General features: G+C 64.2%; 8 protein-coding genes across 8 annotated transcripts in view; 4 read left to right on the top strand and 4 right to left on the bottom strand.

Moving 5' to 3' along the window:
• Positions 1 to 80: 80 nt before the first annotated feature.
• Positions 81 to 845, top strand: EMIHUDRAFT_73970 (hypothetical protein; the record flags this gene model as incomplete). Its single annotated transcript, XM_005777422.1, has 1 exon — positions 81 to 845. A coding segment is annotated over one exon (765 nt), but the record flags the coding sequence as incomplete, so codon positions are not given.
• A 3,254-nt stretch (positions 846 to 4,099) lies between these two features.
• On the top strand, positions 4,100 to 6,273 carry EMIHUDRAFT_238012 (hypothetical protein; the record flags this gene model as incomplete). The annotated part of the gene is made up of 5 exons (XM_005777421.1): positions 4,100 to 4,150; positions 4,958 to 5,221; positions 5,342 to 5,401; positions 5,515 to 6,058; positions 6,134 to 6,273. The coding sequence occupies 5 exons, from the start codon at positions 4,100 to 4,102 to the stop codon at positions 6,271 to 6,273; spliced, it is 1,059 nt and encodes a 352-aa protein (XP_005777478.1).
• Positions 6,274 to 8,870: 2,597 nt separating this feature from the next.
• On the bottom strand, positions 8,871 to 9,904 carry EMIHUDRAFT_238011 (hypothetical protein; the record flags this gene model as incomplete). The annotated part of the gene is made up of 3 exons (XM_005777420.1): positions 8,871 to 8,937; positions 9,114 to 9,412; positions 9,710 to 9,904. 3 exons carry the CDS (start codon positions 9,902 to 9,904, stop codon positions 8,871 to 8,873), a joined length of 561 nt encoding a protein of 186 aa, XP_005777477.1.
• Positions 9,905 to 11,104: 1,200 nt separating this feature from the next.
• Positions 11,105 to 12,079, bottom strand: EMIHUDRAFT_42008 (hypothetical protein; the record flags this gene model as incomplete). Its single annotated transcript, XM_005777419.1, has 1 exon — positions 11,105 to 12,079. A coding segment is annotated over one exon (975 nt), but the record flags the coding sequence as incomplete, so codon positions are not given.
• A 2,406-nt stretch (positions 12,080 to 14,485) lies between these two features.
• EMIHUDRAFT_238007 (hypothetical protein) lies at positions 14,486 to 15,097 on the top strand (the record flags this gene model as incomplete). Its single annotated transcript, XM_005777418.1, has 1 exon — positions 14,486 to 15,097. One exon carries the CDS (start codon positions 14,486 to 14,488, stop codon positions 15,095 to 15,097), a length of 612 nt encoding a protein of 203 aa, XP_005777475.1.
• A 411-nt stretch (positions 15,098 to 15,508) lies between these two features.
• Lhcf36 (light-harvesting family) lies at positions 15,509 to 16,460 on the top strand. Its single transcript, XM_005777425.1, has 2 exons — positions 15,509 to 15,825; positions 15,914 to 16,460. The coding sequence occupies exons 1-2, from the start codon at positions 15,523 to 15,525 to the stop codon at positions 16,307 to 16,309; spliced, it is 699 nt and encodes a 232-aa protein (XP_005777482.1). The 5' UTR covers positions 15,509 to 15,522; the 3' UTR covers positions 16,310 to 16,460.
• Positions 16,461 to 16,745: 285 nt separating this feature from the next.
• Positions 16,746 to 17,365, bottom strand: EMIHUDRAFT_238005 (hypothetical protein; the record flags this gene model as incomplete). The annotated part of the gene is made up of 2 exons (XM_005777417.1): positions 16,746 to 17,183; positions 17,252 to 17,365. The coding sequence occupies 2 exons, from the start codon at positions 17,363 to 17,365 to the stop codon at positions 16,746 to 16,748; spliced, it is 552 nt and encodes a 183-aa protein (XP_005777474.1).
• Positions 17,366 to 17,797: 432 nt separating this feature from the next.
• Positions 17,798 to 19,280, bottom strand: part of EMIHUDRAFT_457623 (hypothetical protein) — a gene marked incomplete at both ends in the record, with an annotated part of 3,286 nt that continues 1,803 nt past the window's right edge. The window contains 6 exons of the mRNA XM_005777416.1: positions 17,798 to 17,862; positions 17,913 to 18,220; positions 18,288 to 18,389; positions 18,743 to 18,797; positions 18,866 to 18,894; positions 18,970 to 19,151. Coding sequence (XP_005777473.1) covers positions 17,798 to 17,862; positions 17,913 to 18,220; positions 18,288 to 18,389; positions 18,743 to 18,797; positions 18,866 to 18,894; positions 18,970 to 19,151 — 741 coding nt within the window. The remainder of the gene's footprint in view (positions 17,863 to 17,912; positions 18,221 to 18,287; positions 18,390 to 18,742; positions 18,798 to 18,865; positions 18,895 to 18,969; positions 19,152 to 19,280) is intronic.

Raw genomic sequence — 19,280 nt, 5'->3', positions numbered from 1 at the left:
AGGAGCGGCTGCTCCGCCCGCGCGTCCGTCGCCTCTCCTCGCCCGCTCCCCACCCCGCCCCCTCCGCCCCCGCCGCCTCGCAGGAGCAGCTCGCCGTCTCCTTCATCGCCCAGCTCGGCCGCGTCTGGAGCAGCGCGCGCATGCCGCTCCGCCTCTTCCCGTACACGATCCTCGCAACCTCGGCCACCGCCGGGCTCATCGAGGTCGTCCCCGACGCAAAGTCGCTCGACGGCATCTGCAAGACCGCCTCCTTCTCCTCGCTCGCCGCCTTCTTCCGCGCGCGCTACGGCGGCCCCTCCTCGCGCGCCTTCTATGCCGCCCGGCGCAACTTCGTGCAGTCCAGCGCCGCGTACTCTGTCGCGTGCTACCTCCTCCAGATCAAGGACCGGCACAACGGCAACATCCTGCTGCGCGCCGACGGCTCCGTCGTCCACATCGACTTTGGCTTCCTCCTCTCCAACTCGCCCGGCAAAAACATCGGCTTCGAGTCTGCGCCCTTCAAGCTCACGCGCGAGTGGGTCGAGGTGATGGGCGGCGCGTCGTCGCCGTGGTTCGCCTACTTTCGGCTGCTCGTCGTGCGCGGCTACCTCGAGGCGCGCCGCCACCGCGAGGAGCTCCTCCTCTCCGTCGCCGCCGCCTACCACGCCACCGGCGGCTCGCTGCCTTGCTTCCGCGCCGGGGAGGCGTCGATCGACGCGATGCGGCAGCGCTTCCGGCCGCACGACTCGGAGGTGCAGGCGGCGCGGTTCGCCGCGAGCCTCGTCTCCGAGTCCCTCGACCACTGGCGCACGCGCACGTGCGTCTCTGCGCGTGCGGGTGCGTGCTCGCCACTGCAGCGGGTGTGACCCCGGGAGGCCTTTTCGCTGTAGGTACGACTGCTACCAGTGGTGCTGCCTCGGCATCCGCTACTGAGCCGCGGCCCAGAAGCCGGCGTGGCCCCTGACGGACGTTTTCGTGAGATGTTCTGGCATGTGTAAGTGTGTGTGTGTGTGTGTGTGTGTGTGTGTGTGTGTGTGTGTGTGTGTGTGTGTGTGTGTGTGTGTGTGTGTGTGTGTGTGTGTGTGTGTGTGTGTGTGTGTGTGTGTGTGTATGGCGCGTGGTTGCCGGCGCGGTATCTCCGTCGTCCGTGGGGCAGACGCTGGGGTGTGCCCGTTCAGGTTTGTGGTGTGTGTGTTTTTGCTATTCTGTATTGATCGAGTTGTGAGCCAGAGGCTGCGACGGTGTGCATCACTATCAGTCACCTTATGCCACCGTCGCATAGTCTGAGGGTTACTAGGCTGCATCTAGAAAACCCCGGCTCTATGAGATCATGGAAAAAAGCATGAAATCTATATGAAGCGTGATTTCATACCGGATTTGTGATTTCACAACGCAAGATTCATGGGCATGATATCACACTCCGACCGTGAAATCACAGCTGGCTGGCGCGAGCGAGTGTCCCGTGTTCATAGCAGATACATGTCAGTGTTCAGGCGGAACAGCGGATCCTCTGCGTCGAGAGCGTCAGCCAGGCTCGCTATGATTGCGGCCCGGTATCGCACCTGCTCGCAGCTCACTACCCCGTAGTGAGGGCTATTAGCGCGTGGGTGCCCCCTGTGGCGGCGGCTTCCGGGTCGCTTCGACCACCGGAAGGCCTCAAACGGACCGACCGCCTCGCGGGGGGTCAGGGGGCGGATGCGCGCAGCATCGAGGTCGTGCAACGAGTCGAGCCATCGGATGTAGCACAGCTGCTCTGGCCCAAGGTAGCGCGCGATAAAGCAGAGAATGAGCTGGCCGTACCACAGCTTGCCCTGGCCATCGACATCCACAGCAACAAAGACAGGGGCCTCGCCGGTCGGCCGCACCTCTTGCCGCGTCTCATCCTGGCAGAGGGCGGCGTGTAGCTTCGAGCCGCCTCGCTCTGCTGCGCGGAAGTTGGCAGGCCATCGCTGCACTGCCACGCCCGGTCGAACCTCAAGTAGCGAAGAAGTGAGGCTGGGCATTCCACCGGGGACGAGGCGTCGTCGCTGCCGCCGCCCGTGGCTTGATGCAAATACAAGGCCACGGAGAAGGGAAGCTGAAGGAGGGAAGGGTGGATGTTTTGCGCAGCCCCAAGGTCGATTCGGCACACCGTCTCTCGAACCCCCATCAGCCGGCTGGGTGGGCCAAGCTGCGGCGACGCGAGAGGCGGCGGAGGCGCAGGCGAGGCGTCGGCCCTCTCCGCAAGTTGCAGCAGCAGCTTGAGCAGGTCGGTCCGACTGACCACCGTCGTCATCTGCTCCTCGGCACCGTGAGGGCCACGGTGGTAGTTGGTGCGTCTCCACGGCTCCTTGGCATTGCTCTTGTTGAGGAGTTCGCCGTAAGCGTCGTTGTAGTAGAGCAGGCTCCCTCGCCCGGTCGTCCAGTCGGCAAGGTGCGCACCGGCAGCGTGGAACTTAATGGAGTCCTCAAAGTGCTCCTTGCCAAAGAGGGAGATGGCCAGGTCCTGCCACTGCTCGTTCAAATCTGAAGCGTATCGCAGGCTCCCGTCAGTGTGAGCTCTGCGGTACATGAGCTCCAACCACTCAAAGTAGACGGTGAAGAGCTCGAGCAGCTGGGGGCAGCCGGGGGAGATGTCGACGAGGAGCAGTCGCCAGAAGCGGAGGATGTCTCTCAGCGTGTCGGCAGAGGCAATCTGGCCGAACTTGACAGTTCCCTCCCATGGGTCGAGTGGATTGATGTAGGCTCCGTACAGGTAATGCGAGATGCCTCGCGAAAATGCGCATTTGGTCATGTGCAGCGGGACGACGCGCGCCGTGATCCAGGCATCGATCTGCTTGCCCAACGCCTTGAAGTCACGGGAGGAGAGGCTGCTCTGCATCAGCTGGAAGGTGCACTCCATCAGCTTCTGGCCAGTGCCGTGCTCGCAAAAGTGCATCAGCGGGATGGCCGTGCCCTGGAAGACGTCCAGGCCCACCACCTCAAAGGCCGGGTTGGGATCAGGGTGGAGCCCGAGAGGCCGGGTGTGGTCCGCGCGCGCTGCAGCCGAGTGCGGGTGGAGAGCCCATGCCCGACCGATGTGCGCACGCTGGGTGGCGTTGCTCCGCAGGTCAAAGCTCTCGTGTGACCAGAACCCCGGCCCCTTCCTGGCGTAGCACATCCAGCACGCCTGGTTCTGCAGCGTCTGCGTCACCTGCGCAATCTTTGGGTAGTCGAGCGACAGCCCGAGCACCACGGGGTAGATGCGCTCAGCCTGGCCGTGCGCGCCAACAGCGGTGGTACCAACCAGGGAGATCATGCTCCTGTCTCGCATGCCACTGAACAAGTGTCGCATCTGCGCGCGAAACAGCAGCTTGCGCACAGTTGTCTTGCGCGCGTCAGACACCTCAAGCATGGCTCGGTCAGGCACCTTGGACAGGTACGAGAGGAGCATTCCATTGGAAGGCTGCCGGGCCTGCTCCAGTGGAAGAGCCAGGCTGGTGACGGACACGGGGCAAGCCGAGCGCTCGCCGTTCTTGGTGAGATTTGTATCGTCCCAGTACAGCTTGAGCGCAAAAGCAATGGCCGAGGGGTCCCGAGCCTGGATGGCGCCACAGAGCTCGAGCAGCACATCGCCCGAGTAGGGATCCGCGTAGACGCGGTCACCACTGCTGCGCTCGACGAGCCGCCGTGGGCGACAGTGCTCCGGCGTCACAAAGCGGAAGAGGAAGCGGGCCATCGCATCCAGCTTCCGATAGTGCATCACGACAGCGACCGGCGGCTCACCTGGGGTCAGCTCCACCTCGATGGTGACTGTGTGAAATCGAAGCCCGAGTTTGTCGAGCAAGCCATCCACCACCGCTCGCATCGGCGACAGTCCACGCCGTGCATCAATCAGCAGCGGTTGGAGCGACCCGACCGTGTCCTCCTGCTCGCGAGCGATGGCCGAGGGCGCGTCATGGTTGGAAGTGCCGATGAGCTCCTGGTGTGCATACCACCGGAACGTGCGCATATTGCCAAAGAGTGCGCCCAGCTGGATGTCAGCAAAGTACGGCGGCGGCAGAGGCGGACGCGGCGACACTCGCGGCTCGCCTGGCTTCCGCCGAGCTTCTCGGCGCTCGTGCTCACGCTGCGGCTGCTCCGCCTGCTGATCTGCGACGCGATGCGCGTCGCGATCGAGTACCGCGTGTGCTGCTGCGTCGAGGTCGCCAGGGTGTGCGTCGCGGATGTGCCACGAGAGCTGTGTGTAGCTACGGCAGACGCGGCCACAGTCGGGAGCACACGAAACGCGCCAGTTAGTTCTTCGGTTGTTGCGCGCTCGACCAGCTTCGCTGAGACGGAAAGAATTTCGTGCAGGCTTGTTATTGCGAGGGAAGACGCATATTCCAAACCTGCAAACCATCTCGAGCGAGTTTATCGTTCCTCAGGGCAGCTCCATTCCTCCATTCACCGCGCGCTAAGGCCGTTTTTTCTCTTTCTCTCTCATGGATGAATGGCGTCTTGGTGTGCACGTTGTGTGCAGTGGTTAAGAGAAATTAGTTTATACACGACATGCTGCTGCCCCAAGCTGGCACCACCCAGAAAAGCATGTCTTGAAATGCGTCTGCAGCCTGCAAGCAGCCGTATTCTCTCTCTCTCTCTCTCTCTTGAAGAATGTCGCCGGCTTTTTCAGCAACCTACTTCCCTTTACACCGAACACAAGAACACAACACCTAGACCGCGCGATTCGCGCATTCGAGGCGGGAGCGGCAAAGGAATCTTCGGTTCGCGCTCGAAATTCACGGACCATGATCCCACGGTCGCTTCTTCAACCGTCTCTGTCGTTCAACATGCCTCAGAAGCGCCAGCGCCGCGCTCCCCGTGTCAACACGACACCCGTCACCGACCAAGCTGGCAAGACAGAGGCCAAGACGCTCCAAGACCTCGTCAACCCGGAGCCGACTGCCGAGGCGCGCGCCTGCTTCGCAGCGACCGCCACGCCTGCGCTGCGCTCTACACGCTTCTTCCGTGCCCCACACAGGTTGACGCGCGCAGCGAGAGCGGCTCCTCGGACCCGTCGTACGCGCCATCCGAGTCGGGCTCGGCCGACGGCCTCGGCGGCGGCATCCTCTCCTCCGTCGAGGGCTCTGAGGACGGCATCTCTGACCCCGAGCTCGAGGACGAGTACGAGGAGGCTGCGCGGGCCGAGGACTCCAACGGCGCGGACGACCCCAACCGCGAGTTCAACCAGGCGCTGCTCACGCAGGCGATCACCGCCCTGCCGAACAACATCGCCACCGCCCTCGTCTCGCAGCTCATCCCGGCGCTCGGCGGCGCCGCCGCCGCCGCTGCCGGCCCGGCCGGTGGCGGTGGCGGCGGTGGCGGCGGTGGCGCTGCCGCGGCGGGCGCCTCCCCGTACTGGCAGCCTACTCCCGACCGGCGGACGTTTGCCGGCAAGCGCCACGTCGTCATGCGCGCCATCAAGGTGTCGCCGAGATTGCCCGAGATTGCCCGAGAGTTGCCTGAGATCGATCGAGATCGCCCGAGATCGCTCCATACAAACGCCTGAGGCGCCATGTCATTGTGCGCCCCATCCAGGTGTACGTGCTCGCCCACCTTGACGAGACCGTTGCCGGGCTCTCCCTCGACGACATCCTGCCGGGGGTCATCGCTGCGCTGCCGCTGCCCGACAACACCGGGTCCAAGGTGCTGCTCAAGACGCAGTTCAAGCAGAACCTCCGTGCGACGCTGCGCGAGGCGGAGTCGGAGCTCAACACCGACCTCCGCAACCAGTTGCTCCTCATCTACTCGGGCATCATCCACCGCGTCATGGTGCACGCCTCCAACGCCACTCTGCACGCGGCGGCCAAGGCGGAGCACGTGGCGCTGTTCGCTGGGCTGGTGGCAGCGCCGCCCGGCTTCAAGCTTGAGGGCGAGGACGAGTTCATGTTCGCCTTCCACGCCGCCGTCGACCCGCAGAACCACACGCTGCTGGCCTTCGCGCACAAGGAGTGGCCCGCGCTCCTCCAGCAGTACCTCACCTTCCTCCCGTCGGGCCGCTCGCGCACCATCACGCTCAAGTTCGTGGCGTACACGGTGATGTCGCTGTGGCAGACGCTCACCTTCGTCCCAGACACCGAAGGTGCGTGCGCACCTTCTGCGGCGAGAGAAGTCGCCCACACCTCACCAGTTCTGTGATCTGTGCCTGTGCCTGTAGGCGTGCTGCAGTACGGCAAGCGCAACCGCGAGACAGGCTCTTCCGCGCGGTTCGAGAGGATCAAGGCGTGGCTGCTCGACGCCGACGCGTGCCCGACCAAGTGGGAGCCGCTGCTCCGCATCCGCGAGGCAGCGGCCTAGGCGGCTGTGCCAGCAGCCTTGCGCCAGGGCGCTGCCAGCGCGACTCATCGCGATCTGGGGCCGCTCAGGAGGCGCCGCCCCGGTGCGAGGCTTCCTCACGAGAGACTAGGCCTCTAGGAGCGAGAGGCAGCTACGAGCTGAGCCTTTCCGCCAGTGGTGCATTGCGCGCACCCGCGGATCTCGCGCCCAGTCTCTCTAGTTTCTCCCACTCTCTCTGCATGTCATGTCCCTCGCGCTATGAATGAGTGAGTGTGTGTGTGTGTGCACCGCTTGCGCGGCGCGGTGTACGCTCTCGCCTCATTTATCGAAGCATGTGGGACGAAATAAAATGCATGCTGCCTGTGGGGCTGGGGGGACCGTCGTGCTCGCCGCACGGGCGTGCCCCCCGGTGTGTGATTTCACAGCGCGACCATGAAATCATATGCTGTGAAATCAGGCGTGTGATTTTCATGAGAGAGGAGTTGTGATCTCACGGTTCCATGACTTCATGGCCAAAATCCATGATATCATGGAAGGGGGGAAATTCAGATGCTGGGTTTTTAGGCATTGTGGGGTTGGCACTCCCATCGACCCTCATGACCTCCTGCGGTCTCTGAGATGGACACCAGTGGGTGTGGGACCACAGCCAGGATACACTCGAAGGCTGGGTAAGCAGTAGAGGTCGATACTCGACGCGTCCCACATGGTCTGTGTCGCTGTCGGCACGCTGTCGACAGGACGTCGAGCGACACCGGTGGCAGTGCCACCCAGGAGTGGTCGGGCGGTCTCCCGTCATGAGAGAGCCACCATGTGATCCGTATGATAATTCCTGACAACCGCCTCAGTCAACTTTCGTCACAGTTCCCGCTCTGAGAGGAGCTGCGGGTCAGTTCGAGAGCTGTGTCGCCGGCGTGCAGCGGCCTGCCTCCGGAGGTGCCTCTGAGGTGGACATTTTTTGGTCACCGCGAGAGAACGCGTTCGAATTTTTACACCGGAACTTAAACTTCACACGCGCACCGGCCAGGGCTACAATAGTGCCAGTGAGGCGGAGGCGCGAGTCGGAAGGCCGCGACCGTCAAGTGTTCCCTTCGTTTTCCTACAATCGCTGTGAACCCAGCCACGTAGGAGTAAGTTAGGTTTCTGGAGCCTCGGGTGCTTTTAGACTTTTGAGATCGGGTCAGGGGAGAGTGCGACTTTTATCACTTCGATCGTCTCGGAGCGCCTAACTTTTAGCATTTCGTCTCAAAAAAATTCGGCGCTCCGGGCCGGAGGCTCCGCGCGCCGGAGGTGCAGTAAGTAGTAGCTATTGTCCCGCGAAGTAGTTCCCGCACACTATGGCGAGAAAAATGCTGTGCTGCTCGCCTCGAAAGCGCCCCTCGCAAATTTTTTGCGTGCCTGCGGCGCGCGACTTTTACCATTTTGCCCCGGGCGGGCCCACTTTTGTCGTTTTGCCCCAACTCTACGCCTAGGCGTGCTTTTAGCGTTTTGACCCAAATCGGCCGAACTTTTAGGATACCCTCAGACTATGCACCGTCGGAGGAAGGATATGAGGGATAAAGCGTATGGTTGCGCGACGGTGGCAAAGGTGACTGATAAGTGATAATACAGGTTACAGTTTACACCGTCCGCGCGTCGCACTCGCAGGCCGAGGCGGCGGCGAGGCGCGGCAGGGGTACTCTAGAGCGCGCAGAGAGCGCTTGGCCCAGCCCCCAATTTTATCGAATTTATTTCAAAAACAAAATCTGCAGGCGCGGAGCGCCTTGCGAAAATTTTGGACGGAAATTTGCGGTCGGGCCCCTGATTTTCATCAAGATCTTTCAAATTTGCGGTGTGGAGTTGGGGGTCCGGTCCACAGGTCCGGTCGGGTTCGGGTTCGGGTTCGGGTTCGGGTTAGGGTTAGCAAGGGTTAGGGTTAGGGTTAGGGTTGGGTTAAGGTTAAAATTAGTCTTGTTGTGTCTGCTGTATATGCCAGCGTTGCAGGTTTCTGCGCTGAGGTCTGGCCCCAGCGCCGACGAGTAAGACTCAGCCCCGTACGCTGACCTAGGGTTAGGGTTAGGGTGTTAGGGTTAGGGTGTTAGGGTTAGGGTTAGGGTTAGGGTTATAGGTTTAGGGTCAGGGTTAGTCTTGTTGTGTCTATATGCCAGCGTTGCAGAGTTCTGCGCTGGGATCTGGCCCCAGCGCCGACGAGTAAGACTCAGCCCCGCACGCCGACCCCACCAAATGCCGCCTCAGGGTGCCAGCCACCTCTTACACCCGGCCGGCGCCCTCTCGCGGCAAAAGGGTCAAGCGAGCGGGAGAGTCGCGATGTCTGCGCACCCGCGCACCCGCGGGCCGATGGGCGGCACACGCGGCTGAGAGAGGCCCTTTCACGCCGCCGGTAGCGTTCCGCACTCCCCACGCCACCAAATGCCGCCTCAGGGCGCCAGCCACCTCTTACACGCGGCCGGCGCCCTCTAGCGGCAAAAGGGTCGAGCGAGCGGGCAGAGTCGCGATGTCTGCGCACCCGCGTGCCGATGGGCGGCACACTCAGCCGAGAGAGGCCCTGTCAGCTGTCACGCCGCCAGTAGCGTTCCGCACTCCCACGCCACCAAATGCCGCCTCAGGGCGCCAGCCACCTCTTACGAGCGCGGGTGCCGCGTATAGCGAGTCCGTTTCCGGTGGCCACTACCGGGCTTGGTCCCCTCGCTGCGGGCGGAGACGGCGGGGAGAAAGGAGGCCCCCGCCAGAGGCTCGAGCCCCCCGAGCGCGGCGCGCCGCGGGGTAGCCTCCTGCCAAACGGGAGCTTAACAGTGTTGCTAGTGTTAACAGTAACAACAGAACAACAGTGGGGCTCCCCAACAACTACCTATGGCATGTCCAACGCATCAAGCGGCCGATCGTTGCCGCAGCCGGCAGCCGCCTGTGCTGTCAGAATCTGCTGCGTGCCCTTGAGGGCGGCATCGATGATGGACGCCGCCTCCTTATCGTACGCCTCGTTGAGCAGCGCTTGCAGCTTGCGGCCCCGCCGCTGGCTCAGCTCGAGCTGCCCGCGCAGCCTCCTCAACTCCTCGTCGCGCTCCTCAAGCATCGCGAACAGGCTGCTCAGCGAGCCAGAGAGGGCTCGGGCAGCCTCCGCCGTGACACGGTCTTGTGACGGCGGGGCCGGCGGTGGCGCCGAGAGCTGTCCGCGCGGCGGCGGGTAAGGCTGCTCCTCGAGCGGAGCTGTGGCGGCGGCAGGCAGGGGTTGCTGAAAGTTCCAGGAGAGAGCGTCGGAAACTTCGCCCGGCAGCTTGCTGTCCGGCGGCGCTGCGGTGGCGGAGGCGTCGGCGGAGGCGGCAGCAGCACAGTCAGCCGTGGTGGGTCTCGCTGGCCCTCCTCCAGGCCGACAAGGCAGCGCGCAGAATGTGGACGCAAACGCTTGTCGGTCAGACAGCGACACGCCGAGAGCAGCGAGCCGGCGCAGGAGGACGGTGCGCACCAGCCGAACCTCTCCGGACGGCGGCGCGCAGTCGGCAGCGAGCTCCTCCCACGTGACTGTCGCCAGCGGGCCAGTCAGGTGCCGAAGGGAGGCTGACGCAGCGACGAGCTGCATCAAGGCGGGGTCTGGAAGGGTGGGTCTCTCGCTGTTCTCAATGAGGCCTTCCATGACGCCTCCCATGCCAGCGGCGGACATTGCGTTGCCGTGAGCAGTGAGCGGTGAGTGAGCGGTGAGCGAGTGTGAGTGTCACACAGCGGTGAGTGCCGCGCGAGAATTTTACAAGGCGACCGCGCGAGAGACGGAGCTGCAAAAGAATTTACTTTGCAAAGAATTTTACAAGAAAACCCGGGCACGGGACTGGCGCGCACTGGCACTAACACAGGTACACCAGCTGCAAAAAAGTCTCGGCAAAAGAAGTCTCCCTGACCCGGTACACGGAACCATCCCTCGGAGACGTGTTATGGCCCTGCGACCGCGCACCCCCGGGGCTAGGGCTCTCTTGCCCGTAACCCGATGCCGAGCGTCCGGCCAACTGGGTGCGCTTCTTAGCTCCCCGGTCCTGGACGTGAGGTTGATGACCGCACTCCAAGTGCTCCAAGTGCTGACGGCAGACAGGCTCGACCGACAGGTGCGGACTGGCGCGTGCTAGCACTATCACAGAATTTTCCCGAAACCGACGAGAACAAAATTTCGAAATCGCGTGCCGTCCTCTCCCTGGCTCCCATCGTCCCTCCCTTGGGTTGTCTGTTTTCGTTCTTTTCTTTCTTCTCTTTCTCCGAAATCGACACGCACCCAAGTAGCACAAGACTGGACAGCGTCAACCCCGCGTCACCCTCGCACGTTCGCACTCGAGCCCATGAAGTCCGCCTGCCAACTGTAACGGGACGATGCCTGCGCACCCTGTTGCGCACGGCGGGACGATGCCTGCGCATCAGCACCCGTCCTTCGAGAGCCGCCCCCCGACCTTCACTCGGCCGGAGGGGCGCGCCGAGGCACCTTGAAGGGGCGCGCCGCCGCCGAGGGAGCCGACGGAGGCGCGGCGCCCGGAGCGACGATGGGATTGCGAGACGCAAGCGGGGGGCGGCGGTTCGGCCGCGCGCCGAGCGGCGGCGGCGGCCGGCGGGGCGCGTGGAGCGCGCTCGGCCCGGCGGCGGCGACGGGCACTGGCGGCAGCGGCGGCGGACAGGGCTGCAGCGCTCGCTCGGCGCAACGGTCGCAGCAGCTCTCGGGCGCGGCCCGCGCGCCCTCAGCCGACGCCACCTCCCCAAAGTGGGCGAGTAGCGTGTCTCGCCGGCACGAGCGAGTGTCGCAGTAGCGCCTCACTCCTCCGCTGGTGCCTCCGCCGCGCCGCTCGTCGGCGGAGCCGCGCCGCTCGTTGACGTACACGCGAGAGACGGCCGGCGCGCCGTCCCTGCCTCCGCGGCCCGCCTCCTGCACCAACGCGGCGAGGCTCTTTGGCAGGTCCCAGTGCAGGACCCAGCGCACGTCCGGCTTGTTGACGCCGAGGCCAAAGGCGATGGTCGCGACGAGCACACGCGCAGTCCCGTCGAGGAAGTCGAGCTGCAGCCGCTCGCGCGCCTCGCGCGGGAGGCCGGCGTGGTAGGCGGAGGCGTCTACCCCTGCCTCCGAGAGGGTCGTCGCGAGGGTCTCGCACCCCTTGCGCGACGCGCAGTAGATGATCCCGCTGCCCTCGTGGTCGCACAGCCACTCGTAGAGGTCCTCCAGCTCGTCCTCGTCGCTCACGAAGCCGCTCGCGACGCTCCAGAAGAGGTTGCGCCGGTCCACCGAGCCAATGACCCGCACCTCGTCCGCCAGGCGGAGCGAGCGGCACACGTCCGCGCGGACCTTGTCTGTCGCCGTCGCCGTCAGCGCTTGGAAGGGGACGCCGGGCAGCTGGCTGCGGATGGCGCCAATCTCGAGGTAGCTCGGTCGGAAGTCGTGCCCCCACTGGCTGACGCAGTGCGCCTCGTCGACCGCGAATGCAGCGAGCAGGCCCCGCCCGTGGAGGCTGCGCAGCATCTCCTTGACGCGCGGCGTCTGCAGCCCTTCGGGCGTCAGGTAGAGCAGCTTGGTGTCGGGCGCCTCCTCCTCCAGGTCCGCCGCCAGAGCGTCTCGGGCCGCCGCGTCGAGCGACGCCGACCACGACGCCGCAGAGATGCCTCGCTCACCGCACTCGCGGAGCTGGTCAGCAGCCAGGGCGACGAGAGGAGTGATGGCGACGGTGACACCCGGCGACGCCGCGGCAGGGAGCTGGAAGCAGAGCGACTTGCCGAAGCCTGTGCTCTGCACGATGAGTGAGTCTCGCCGCTCGAGCACCGCGCGGATTGCCGCTTCTTGGGCTGGCCGCAAGCTTGAGCCGGCACCCCAGCCGGCGGCGAGGGCTGCGAGCAGCGGCGGCGGCAGAGGTGGCGGCGGCGGCGGCGGCGTAGCGTCTGCTGTGCTGGAGGCGGGAACGCACACACACATAGTACAGCCCCGGCACGATGGTGCGTTTGGATTCGGTACTTCAGCTTGGTATGGTATCATCGCATCATACCCCAGGGCTATACCCTGATACCCTCTAGAATCCGCATTGGGTCCCTAGTTGATACCCTCCGTGGGTTACCCTTCACACCGGACACGACCCGCCTCTTCACACCTCACCTCTTTCGCGCGCTGCGCGCGCGCCGAGATAGACAAGAACGCGCTCGAATGAGCGTCGCGCAGGAGGGAGGCGAGCGCACCACTAAGCAATGCGCTGGGCGAGGAGGGCGGCAATTGCGGCCGTCGTCGCATTGGGCGGCCTGCGGCCGCCAGCCGGCTAGCGGGCTAGGCAGCCGGTGCGGCTGCAGCCGCGGGAGCGGCCGCGGCCTCTCGATGACATTGCCTTCCGCCTCGAGCATAATCGCTGGGAGAGTCACCTGGCAACGCTGCGTTCGCGCGAAATCGATGCCGCCTGCTTTGACGGCTATGGATGGAGCGAGGCGTGGCCGTTCTCGCCATTCGTTTCAGTCTCGCCCGCTGGCGTGCCCGCGCAATTCAGGATTCGCTGCTTGTTGTCGCAAGAGCACCGGCTGCCATCTCCTCGATACACCGTGATGTTTCCAGCGCATGCGTCATCAAAGGAGGGCTTCGAGTCGGTGCACTCGCGTCGACACACGACGATTTCAGGGATGGCATCCGTGAACCTCCGCACCCGCGTCTGGTTGTGGTACTGAATCGTGTCGAAACCGAGCTTCTGCGTAGCTTCACACACAGGCTGGTAGTCCAGCGCAAACGGATAGTGAGGTGGCAATGTCATGTTCAATCCGAGCAGCTGCACCGCCCTCACGCGTACCCGCGCGAAGACTCCGACCGATAGAAATGTACGTGTCACTGCCCGGAGCGACAAAAAACCAGCAGCCCTTGAGCCCCCCTTCGCGCAGCTTCGGACGCGGGTAGAAGGCGCGCTGCGCGATGTGGACGACGGGCACGAGTGTGTTGTCATCCAGGAACGGCAAGGGTGACCCGATGCAGTCGCTCTGCCTCCAGTACCCAAAGCGGTCGAGGCCACGCTGCGGGCCCATACCACCGATAGTCGCAGTCTGGTTGCAGCCTCCGAAGCTCTTTGGCACACTTGGGAGGCAGGATTGCAAGCCAACCATTCCTTTAGCGCAGCGCTGCCAGCGCGGCCAGCCATCCTCGAGCTGCACTATGGGATGGCCTGTGCCCCATCTCGGGCCCAATGTCTCTGTCCGTACCGACCACATCACCCCCCGTCACAACGTGCGACTGTCGAGTTCGGAGGTGCAGGTCGATCACGCCAGCAAGGACGATTGCGGTGTGTCGGTCCGCCAACGAGCGGATGCCCATTTGACTCTCCCAGCTTGCATGCCAGGGAGCAGGGTGACCCTCCCTAGATCTATGATCTGTGATCTGTGATCTGTAAGGGTCCGCCCGCAGGCGCATTTTGTATACCGAGGCGGTGCCCGGTGCCGAACCTGTCGGACCTTAAGACAGCATTGTAGATCCCTGGGCGAGGGGTCTGTCGGCGCGCTAAATAAACCGTAACCCGCCGGGGCGGGCCGGATCCACGCGCTGTCGGACCGCCCTGTCGGAGGTAGACCGCTCGTCTAGCCAATCAGCCTTAAGCGAGCGGTCTGGCCGTTGGAATGGCCGAGTTTGGTGGACTTGCGTCCTCGCATCGATCGTGGTTACAAGTAAGTAGCGTTATGAACAGAGGGATGGTCAATCCCTTCCTCGACCCGTTGGGCGGCGAGAGCCATCGCCTCGCCTGGGCAAAGGACCCGGAGTACGCGAATCAGGCGGGCTCCAGAGTGCCCCCGGCCCACCCCACTATGGCGCGGGCGGTAACGCAGGCACGCGCCCCAGGTGGAGAGCGATATTTTGGCGATGCTGGCGCAAGGCGACGACGGGGTGATATCCGACGAGTTTGCGGTGCGCGCGCGGAAGCTGCGGAAGCTGTGGAAGCTGCGCGTTGCCTCCTCCCCCCCCCAGCCGACCCCTCCCCCCCCGCCCCTACGCATGGCGCAGGCTGACGTCGAGCGCAACTACAACAACATGATCAACCGGCTCAACTTGAACTTCAACTTCCTCCGGCGCGGCAGCAGTGAGATGCGGCCTTCGCCCTCGCACCCCCCGCCGTATGTGGATGACTACACGTACGCCGACTCGCACAGAGTGTAGTAACACAGGCGGATCCCTTTCTTATGCATGGTCCATGAGCAGTTTCTATGTCGATAAAAGAAAGCTTCCCATCTCACATCACCTGCCTCTCACCACTCATCTCATCGAAAAATGATAGCTGCCACCCTGCTCGCTGCCGCGGTTCTCTCCATACATCCCATCGGCCTCAGAATCTGCAAGAATAGCGTCTGCCGCAAGGCGGGCTCGGCGGACACACTCGATTCCCTCTTTGCGCTGGCTGCCGCCTCCGATCAGGCCAACTCCAACCAGAACGGCGGAGTGGCGCTCGCGACGCTGCAGGAGGCCTTCGCGGCAAGCCGCGTCCAGGCGTGCGGCTGCCTGGGCGGCTGCGGGTCCGGCCCCAACGTGGTCACCACCGACGGCGGCCCGTCGGACGTCTTCCACGACGTCTACAAGCCGTCATCGTGCGCTGCGCTCCTGGACCATGTGGGCGTGACCGTGCCAGAGGCGGCGCAGCGAGCGTGGCTGCGGCGCATGTACGCGATGCGGGCGCTGCGCTCCAATAAGGGTGGTGAGGCCTTGGCGCTCCTCACCGAGGCGCTGCAGGAGGCGTCGAGTCTCAAGGGCCGGGCGGCGCATCTGCTGACGCTGCTGCTCGAGCAGCGGGCGGACGTGCACGAGATGCTGCGCGACGCGCCGAGCGCGCGCGACGACCGCGAGCGCGCCGCGAGGCTGCGCGCCATGCCCGCACCGGTCGCGTGAGGGCTGGCCGCGTCAGCTGTGATGGTAGGGCCGTCAAGGTACAGGGAGTGACCGCGAGAGTCCGCATGAGCGATGCGGCACGGAGTCAGTTGGCGGAGCAGAGTCTATAGCGCTGTGTGCGATGGCCATGCGCTGTGTGTCCATTACGCACCATTTGGTCTTGGAGCAGAAAGAAAGAAAGAAAACAGACAAGCCAAACGAGGGATAGGGGTTAGGGCATAGGGGAGGAGGACAGGGTGTCAGTGTCAGGGTCATCCTCCCCACCTGCACGAGCAGGATTTTGGAAGGACGATCAGGGGCACAGGTGGGGCTCTCCTGCTCCTGACTGGTCTTGGAACTTTCTCTCATTTTTTAAAAGAACCTTTGGTCCACTTCCCTCCTTCTTCCGTTTTCCCGGAATTTTCCAGCAGATCAACCACGCAACCATGCTCTCCTTCGTGTCGTCGACCTCCAACGCCTTCGCCGCGCCCGCGCGCGTCATTCGCCCGACGGCGGCCCCTGCCGCCGCCTCTATTCGCCTCGCCAACGAGATGGAGCCCGAGGAGGGCTGGAACGTCGACAACCTCACCGACATGATGGACACCGCCTCTAACTCCGTTGCGCCCACCACCTTCAATGGCGCCACGTTCGCGGCTGCCCTTCCCGGTGCGACTGCTCCGCTCGGCTACTTCGACCCCCTCAACTTCTGCGCCGAGCGCGACGAGGAGACGATCCGCTTCCTCCGTGAGGTCCGTTTCCTCCGCCAAATCTCCCGAGCTGCCACCCTGCCACCAGCACCCGAGCCTCCCGCCTCCCACCTCAACTTTGTCTCGTCAGGTCGAGATCAAGCACGCGCGCGTCGCGATGCTCGCCGCGCTGGGCTTCCCCGTGGCCGAGCAGTTCCATCCGCTGTTCGCGTCAGATGACGCCCCCTCGTACGTCGCCTTCCAGCAGACGCCGCTCCAGACCTTCTGGCCGGTGGTTGTCGGCGTCATCGCGGTCGCCGAGGTTTTCTCGGTCTTCACGTTTGAGAACCCGGGCACCAAGCTCTGGGGCATCCGCAAGGACCACGTCCCGGGCGACCTCGGGTTCGACCCGCTCGGCCTCAAGCCGTCCAACGCCGCTGCCCTCGCCGAGATGCAGACCAAGGAGCTCAACAACGGGCGGCTCGCGATGATTGCCATCGCCGGAATGGTCGGGCAGGAGCTCGCCACCGGCAGCAAGCTGTTCTGAGCTCCCAACTCCCCTGGGGGCCTCCACTCACACACACGGACCATGTAGGTAGCGTGTCTTGTTCCCTCCGCCCGGCCGCACAGAGCGCGCACAGAGGCATATTGTTTATTTTCTGGCTAGCTCCATGAAGATGACGTAAATAACCGCGTAACGAACCGACCACACGGTAAACATGTGCGCGACATGCGCCTGACGCCTCGCGTCGGCGAGGGGCCACAAAATCGACAAATGCACAAAAAGAGTAAAAAACCCGCAGCGGCATATGTGCATTGACCATATTGTGTACATCTTGCTCGATCGGGCGGGAGAAAGTGTGCGCGTCTACACGCGAGTGTTACCTGAGTACGACCGGAGCACTAAGAGCTAAAGCGACGGCTTCCTAAGCGTACCCTCTCCCTCCTCTGCTTCTGCTCTATCGTGTATCGTCTCGACGCCATCAGCCAGAGTTGTACAGCCAGTCGAGCCCAGAGCGCGCGCACTTGTCGTTGAAGCGCGCTAGCCATCGCTCAAAGACGTCCCCGCGGAGGACGATGTACCCGGGCGGCGGCACCCCGCCTCCCGGAGCCGCAAAGGAGGCGACGTACTCATACAGGTCCTTCCCTATGCGCCGGCCCGCCTCGAGCACCTCAACAGAGACCATCTCTGCGGGCCGGGCAGCGAGCTGGGCGGTGGGCTGCAGCTCGATCCCGAACTGGACGCACGTTGGCAGCGCGTCGCGCGCCGTCCACACCAGGCGCGTCTTGAACACTACCGACGGCGCCTGCGCGGTGATTGCCCCGAGGTAGTGCCAGGACGACTCCTCAAAAGGCGGCGACGCGATGTGGCAGCCGAGCGCAGTGCTCGGCTCCAGGGGCTCAGTGACGAAAGCGACGACCTGCTCGCGCGTCGGCGGCGTGCCGTCGGTGGCACGGGCGCACAGTGTGCAGGGTGATCACAGCGCACCTCGTTGATTGCCTCCTGACACTCGAGCGTGACGATCCAGCGATTGGACGCGACCTGCTTGAAGGCGTTCGCACTGACCGGAGGGTGACCGGGCACTATGCAGTGGAAGGACATCGCGGTAGCGTCACGGTGGTTCGTAACTCACTCGAACAGACGCCCACCCGGCGCCAGCGGCCCGACTGAAGAAATCCGCCGACCACACGAGTCGGCGTGCCTCTCCTTAAAATCCCTGTGTGGTGGCGGCGTGCCGTCCTCCCATCCCTCCCTTGGCATGTCCGTTTTCTTTCTTTCTTTTTCGGCGTGCCGTCCTCCCTCCCGTGGGTTTCTTTTCTTTCTTTTTTCTTTACAACCACGACACACGAGGCGAGAGGGATAACATGCTCAGCAGAGTAGACGAGGCGGCTCAAGACAGGAGAGGGGGTGTGTTAGGGGGCATGTTGGGGGGGATTCAGAGTACACGCGTGCAGGGTCGCGCTCGCGGAAGGAAGGCGACCTCTGAGGGGGCGAGCGTATCAAGTGGTGGTAGCGTGCAAGCTCCGATACTGTTCAGGCGCCAACGATGAAGTGAGAGCGATCGCATTCCGGCGCCGCGAGCTTGCCCTTACCAACACCTATGCGTGTGCACGGCCGACGTGGGCTCGGGGACCAGTGGGCGGTGGACCAGTGGAGGTCAGCCGCGAGGGCGTGCCTTGGCTGGGCTTGCCCGGCTGGCAGTACCGCAGCGTAACAGGCCCGTTCGCCTTGATCTCAAGCACGTTGCCACCGTCGTCCGCCACGCTGCAGTACGGGCACGTTCGCCTCTGCTGGAACCAGATCTCGCCGCACTTGACATGCATGCGGTGGCCGCACCGGGAGCACTCGATGAGACGGTGGTCAAAAATCCAGTCGGTGCAGAAGCACCTGAAATTTTGGGAGCGCACGCCCGGAAGCATGCCGATGTACCGCTCTACGTCCTCCGCAGAGGCGAACCTACTCACGCCGCGGGGGGGTCAAAGGGCGGCAGCCGGCGGCCCGAGCGACCGATCAGGCCCTGCACCGTAGCTTCCCGTGTGCAGTGGAGCACTCGAGCTTCATGGGGCAGAGCCGGTGGGGCGTGCACCAGCCGCCACCGGGTAGGACCAGCTTCGTCACGTCGACCCTTACAAGCGGCCGAAGCCGGCCACGCACCAGGAAGGCGCCAAGCTTACCACGAGGTGGTGGGGCAAGGGGGGGCAACCCTCGCGTCTCCACGTCTGACGACAGGAGCCCCACGGCATTCAAAGTGCAAGGCCCAGTGCGCGTGGGTGTGGGTGAGCGGTGTGTGTGTGTGTGTGTTGTGTGTTTTACTTTTTAGATGTTTACGGATTACGATTTTAACGTGCCCGCCCGCGTCTGCCGTCTGCGTCTCGCGAGCGGGGGGCAGCGGTGACACAAAAAGCTCTAAAAAATGTAGGATCCACACGGACGCACCCCTCCCCCCCCTGCGGGGTCAATACGTCAGCAGGACCGGACCCAATGCTAAAGCGATATCCCCAGCGCGACGCCGACGCGCGGCGGTCTACTTCCCCTGCGCGGCTGCGCGGCGACAGACACCACGGTGGTGCATGCAACATGCGTGCGAGAGCCGCCTCTGACCGCGAACGATAGGTCGGCGGGTCTCCGCCCTGCCAGCCAGTGGCGAGCCAACCCTCCCCCCCCCCCCCTCCCCCCCCCCGCCCCCCGGTGCCCACACTCCTCACCGCCGAGCCTTTGCGATGGCGGGCCCAAAGCAGGCGCCAAATGCGCCGAGCAACGCCTCGCCCGCCGCCTTGGCCGCGCCGTCGCGAAGGAGCGCCGCGATGGCCGCAAGCCCATCCTCGGCCACCACCGCCGCCTGCAGGGGCTCGTCTCCAGACAGGAGCGTCGCGAGCGCGCTGGCCGCCTGGTCCCAAGGCGAGGGAGGGGGCGGGGGTGAGCGGATAGGTGGCCTCGCCCGCCTGTCTGTGTGTGAGGAGGAGCGGTTTGCCTCGATGGCCGCTGCCGAGCCGTTCGCCGCTGCCTTGTCCACCTG

This window comes from Emiliania huxleyi, assembly GCF_000372725.1.
Source record: "Emiliania huxleyi CCMP1516 unplaced genomic scaffold EMIHUscaffold_260, whole genome shotgun sequence".
Taxonomy (NCBI): domain Eukaryota; phylum Haptophyta; order Isochrysidales; family Noelaerhabdaceae; genus Emiliania; species Emiliania huxleyi.
The sequence above is the reverse complement of the archived record's forward strand: the minus strand, read 5'-3'. Positions and strand labels throughout refer to the sequence as shown.